We start from the raw sequence: 5585 nt of genomic DNA, 5'->3' as shown, positions 1-5585 counted from the left end.
TCCTTGTGAAAGGATCAAGTAGCTCTCATCTGCATTTCTACACTTGAGAGCCAGCAGTTTTGCATTCTTGCAATGCCTGCAGAAAGTGACCATGACTACAATGAGGGTATTCCTGAGATTAAATCCAGAAACCCTTATGCCCTCCAAAGACACACTCTGGGGTCAAATTAGGAGCACTCTGCTGATGTGAACAATTTGAGTGGCACTGATGACATGGTGCTGGATGTGAACACAGCCACCCTTTCGCCCAGAAGCCCTCTGGCATCAGTATCTTCCTGGCAGGGGTAAACCTGCAGTGTGCCAGCAAAGACCAAGCTTTCACCTCACTTGAAACATGCATCTGATGCCATTGCATATTCAAACCTAGGCAAGATCTGTGTGTTACTGCTAATGTTAGTTTTCCACTAATACAGTGTGACATTACTAACTGCGACCCATGGAGTTGAGAGTGGGACAGAGCAAAGTGGGCTGGCGCAAAAAGGGCCACAGGAATGGCGCTTCCCGATCATTGGTTATCCCTGCCCTCCGTCTCCTCACAACCCTCATCCATGAAGGCAATCTGCTTCCTGGGATCTCTGGCAGTGAGGGACTATGAGACCATGACAACAAATGGACCAATCAGATCAATCCACTCTGGCGCATTGGTTCTGAGTGCCATGAGGGTGCAGCATTAAACTATGAGGCAATGAAGTCGCAAGTGCTTTGATTACCTTAACTATTTTGCACAGTGATGGCATCTCAGCCTCCATGATAAAAATCCAAAAAGCCTGGGTGCTTTGCGGTAGGAAAGAAGGATGTGTTAGTGAATGACAGCCTGAGAGAGTTCAATCATCCCTTCTTTCATTCACCACCTCTCCCCTGCCTACCTTACTGATGCCTCTGATCTTCTTAAACCATGGCTGTCTCTCAAGGGTCTGCTTGTCAGCCTAACCAGCTGCTGCTGTGAATGGCTTGATAAAATCATGTTTAATGCTAGCTTTGCAATATTAAATGGCTACTCAGCTATTAGCAAGAAATGTCATGTAACGAGCATGCTCTCCCTTCTCCCCTACACAGGAGATGTACCTGTATATGCTTGTGATGCCTGTGCAAGCTCAGTATAGCTCAGTGTAGAAAGCAGTGGCAGAATATGGTTTGGGTCTGTAGTCTCTAGATGGCCATACTCACACACATCACCTGTAAAGATTCTTCATGGCAGCTCCTCTTTAGTGTCTACATATTTCACCAAAATTCAAAATTCATATTTCACAAAAAAATGTAATTTCACACATTAGAGGTGTGAATGTTGCCACAAACCCACACAAATACAGACCGAATCACTGTATGCAAAAGGTCAAGCCAATGTGTTGGCCATGACTGTACCCCTCCCACTGGATTAATATGTCCCATTTCCTGAAACTGGAAGCCTTTATAATAGTGAATGCAGGAAAGAAAATCATCTTGTGGTTTACAAAACAGCAAATGTATTCCTTCAGAAATCAAACACCACATTGAAAATGTTGAATGCAAACATGACACCTATTCAGGCTTACAAGCTTAAATGAAATCATAACCTCTTTGAAATGCTGATGCCAAATAGCTTGTTTTATAAACTGTAACGTACCATTAGGCATAGCGCAATTCAATGACAAATTGCATGTGATAGGGAAATAGTCAGATCTTTTCAACATCATCCGGTTTCTGTCAGGCTGCATACTTTCATCAACACCACAGAAAATGTTATCTGATCAGACTCCTCTGGGAGAGCCTTCCTGCATAGCTGATCCACCACAGACGAGCATCAGCTGTCATATCTGAACGCGCCTCATCCAGGGGCTAGAGCCGTGTAAAAATCATGAAGGTGAAGATGGAAGAGTGCCAGGTTCCATTTCACTGTTATTCTGTATTTTGTGTACTATTTCTTGTCAACTGAGTTCTCTTCTCAAGTGCTACAGCCAGCTCCTCTGTTATGTGGAATGAAATACACTCTAACACCATGGAATAATCATCAAAGTAAAAGGGTTTAAAAGGGTGTAAAAGGGTTTAAAAAGCAAACTGTGGTAACTCAGGAATTTGTTAGTGTAATTATTTGGTTATTCAGCTTGTAAATGAATCATGATTGGGGCTTTCAAAATATTACACATAGAGCTACCGAACATTTATTTGGCAAATATTACAATAGTACTAAAGTTTGCTGTTATGTAGGTTTTATGTGTTTTGCATGACTGTTGTTTCGTTGCTGGATTAGAAGAAAAGATTCAGCATTATTTCAGAGCAGCTGTATGCAAAATTAGACAGTTAACCAACTTGACGTGCCACCCCCCTGGACATTCGAAGTTACTGCCTCTTTTTTGTCGACAAATAGTTAAAGCTAATAAGCGCTGTGGTCATCATCCCTTTAATGGAAGATACCAAAGTATATAAATAGATAAACACGTTAATTCAGGCTTATACAAGTAGTCATCAGAATAGGTTCAGTAATATTATATAATAAAATACATTTCATACACACTCTTGTTTTAAAAGTCACAAATAAATGTTCCATACGTTTGAAGACATTTACGACTGGTTATAATACTACCCTTGATACAATTGGTTTGTCTCACTAAAATGGCGGCCACCGTGAAGAAGTCGGTAGTGAGTATGCTCAGTTGGTCGCTTAGAAAAATTGAATCTGTTTCCAAATGCTTTATCGTTACTACGTGAAATTTAGAAGAAATAGTACCTTAAAGTTGAAGGGAACATGTGGTCATTTAAATAATTCATGTTATCACAGTAGCCAGCTAACCGAAGCAGCTAGCTAGCTGAGTAGCTAACTAGCCCATCAGTCCATTAACTTAGCTAGAGTGGAGCTATTTTGCGTTAGCTAGCTGACTAGCTCAATGTGCCAGTCAGTACAATGAATGAAGTTGATATGTAGCTAACAAATTCGTTCGTTTTCTTGAGTTAATGCTAGGTAGCTAGTCAATTTTTGACGTTAAAGGGCAGTTGTATGTATGCATGTAGGGCAGTTAGTTGTTTGTTGAAACCGTTAATATTACAAACTAGCGAACTGCCGTGCACGCCGGGCACTCGGTTAGCTTCACTTAGCAGCTGGGTAGCTACATAACATGCATGGTTCCTCCTGTTCCGCGAACAAACTGAAAGGATATCAGCGTTTTCAAGGTGTGGCAGTATGTGGCTACATAGCTAGCGGGCAAGTAACCTAGGTGGTAAAACGACGTTAAGCAATGGGTTATCTTACCAGCTAACTCGTTTTATTGTATAGATTACCTGCGTTTGTGGGGGAAATGTTAGCAGAAATGTCAGGGGCATCGTACTCCGCCCTAAACAGACCGAACAGCACAATCTAGTGCGTTCAAAACCAGAAACACTAACTGTAGGTGTCTGACTAGTTAGTTAACCGTTTGGTCATTGACATATGCTAATTATGTGTGATTTTTTATCAACAGGCAGTAGAAGATGTTAATGTCACATTTGAAGATCAACAGAAGATAAACAAGTTTGCTAGAAACACAAACCGCATGACAGAACTGAAGGATGAAATAGAGGCCAAAAAAGTGAGCCGAGCCTTTACTTAAGTTTTTTTTTAGGCTTGTTAAAGACATTAAATGACTAGAAAGGGTGAAATCGAAAACTGCTGAATGCTGCAAGTCACTGTTTACATTTCCAATGTGTTCCATTGTAGAAAGCTCTTCAGAATTTGGAGGATGCCAGCGACGACATCATGATGTTCGATGACGACACCCTGCTTGTCCCTTATCAGATAGGCGATGTGTTCATCAGCCACACTCAAGAGGAGACGCAAGAAATGTTAGAGACCGCTAAGGTATGCTTTTTTTCCAATGGGTATTCACTTTTAGTAAACTCTTACAGTGTATCTGGTATGCAACCATTTGGCAGGTCCAGCACTCTTGACTTAAAATGTCAAATAAATGTATAGTAGTAGAATACACAACAAACGTACACTGATATCATATTACAAATACAGGTAAGATGTTAAGAAGTTAACATGATCATGCTGAAGCAATATCTACAAAGGGAATATACATGTTCAAAGTAAGATGATGAATTACGGTGATTAAATGAATAAAAGAAGTAGATGTTATAGAAATACAAAAGTATTGTGTCATTACTTCCCTCATTATGTTACATTACTTAATGATACCACTCTACTACCTCTCCATAATAAATCATATCTTGTTAATATACAGTAAGGCACTCAGCAGCAGAGAGATATTTGTGAAATATTGAAGAATTAATTGAAAAATTAATTCTAAGTTGCACCACACCCAAATCAGATTTACCCAGTGCACCTGTTACCACTGCATGGAATACTAGACTGAACCCGAGCAGTTCTATAAATCCCTAAGTACAACGCAGTGCGATTCAGCTGAGTTTATCTTTACCACAGGCTGCGCTTCTCATACAGGAAGGATTAAAGATTTTTTTCTGTGCGGAAATTAAAACTGAATACTAAATGAATGTATTTAAGAAGTCACATCAGGCAGTTTGCAGCAGGCTACATTGATTGTTTTAAGATGCAGCCCCAAGGATTTGTTTTTTATAGTCCCACTTTGCAAAACAAAACCTTTACATCTGTTTACCTGTTCTTCTGTGAAAATGAGCCTTTCCCATGGCGTTGCTTTGTAGAAAACGACTCTGTTGCATGAATGCCTCTAGCAGCAAGGGTCTGCTCTTTCCCACGTAACTAAAAGCAGCCACAAGTAAAGTAAAGTGTACTGCTATCCCCAGGGAGCACTGAAAGAGGAGATCCAGACACTGGAGGGCCGGGTGTCATCGATACAGGAAGTCCTGGCCAGCCTGAAGGTTCAGCTCTACGCCAAGTTTGGGAATAACATAAACCTGGAGGCGGATGAAAGCTGAATGCCCCAATGGGACCATTGTTACTGCACAAACTCTCCATGCAGATCACATATTGCAGCCCCTCACAGCGCTGGCAGAAATGCTCACCCAAGCTCACCCTTAACACGGTCTCCCTCTCACAAAAACATCCATGTCTCGCTCCCTCTCCTCCTTTGAAGTCCCTTATTTATTTTTGCATGAAACGAGGAATTTGCATTGCATACCAGATAAATTGGCAGGATTTTTTTTTTATGTGAACACGATGTCACCATCAGTCTCAAGTTGAGTACGTCATACCAGTAAAAAAAAGTGAACCCTGTCTTTTTTTTTATCATTACGTTTTTATACCTTGGTATGTAACAGCAGGGGGAAGCATGAGTCATCGTTGTTGAGAATTAAATGAAAAAACTGAAAGGGAGTTACAACTGTGGTATTATTGGTTGTGAAAGAATACATGTATACAATGGTAGTAAACAATGGGATCTCAGTAATGTGTAGCAGTTGGTCAGTATGAAAAAGGCAGTATTGTCATATTTTTCCTATTTTGCCAATGTAGATGATTGTGGGGCCAGTGTGTGTGTGTCCTTTACAAAAGTACATGGAAAGTTTTCTGCTGATTTGAAGCTGTTCAGAAAAAAATGGTTTAAATCTTTGCATTGCATCTAGTGTAGTTTTAACTAAAATTTAATCTGCAATAAGATGGATGCGAACCTGTATAATAGACTTATAGGTTCCAAATA

The 5585-nt window shown here is 40.4% G+C and overlaps 1 protein-coding gene across 1 annotated transcript; it reads left to right on the top strand.

Annotated features, from left to right (window-relative positions):
• The first annotated feature begins 2586 nt into the window (after window positions 1-2586).
• pfdn4 (prefoldin subunit 4) lies at window positions 2587-5263 on the top strand. The gene is made up of 4 exons (XM_036534050.1): window positions 2587-2616; window positions 3432-3539; window positions 3668-3808; window positions 4735-5263. Exons 1-4 carry the CDS (start codon window positions 2590-2592, stop codon window positions 4864-4866), a joined length of 408 nt encoding a protein of 135 aa, XP_036389943.1. The 5' UTR covers window positions 2587-2589; the 3' UTR covers window positions 4867-5263.
• Window positions 5264-5585: the final 322 nt, after the last annotated feature.

The sequence above is a fragment of the Megalops cyprinoides genome, chromosome 7 (assembly GCF_013368585.1).
Source record: "Megalops cyprinoides isolate fMegCyp1 chromosome 7, fMegCyp1.pri, whole genome shotgun sequence".
Lineage (NCBI taxonomy): Eukaryota > Metazoa > Chordata > Actinopteri > Elopiformes > Megalopidae > Megalops > Megalops cyprinoides.
This window is presented reverse-complemented; position numbering and strand designations above follow the sequence as displayed.

What these genes read in the sequence shown, in the direction of transcription:
- pfdn4 (XM_036534050.1), top strand. Translation starts at nt 2,590, where the DNA reads ATGGCGGCCACCGTGAAGAAGTCGGTA. An exon ending in CCACCGTGAAGAAGTCGGTA is followed by an intron (nt 2,617 to 3,431) that starts GTGAGTATGCTC and finishes TTTTATCAACAG; the next exon opens with GCAGTAGAAGATGTTAATGT. An exon ending in AAATGTTAGAGACCGCTAAG is followed by an intron (nt 3,809 to 4,734) that starts GTATGCTTTTTT and finishes TGCTATCCCCAG; the next exon opens with GGAGCACTGAAAGAGGAGAT.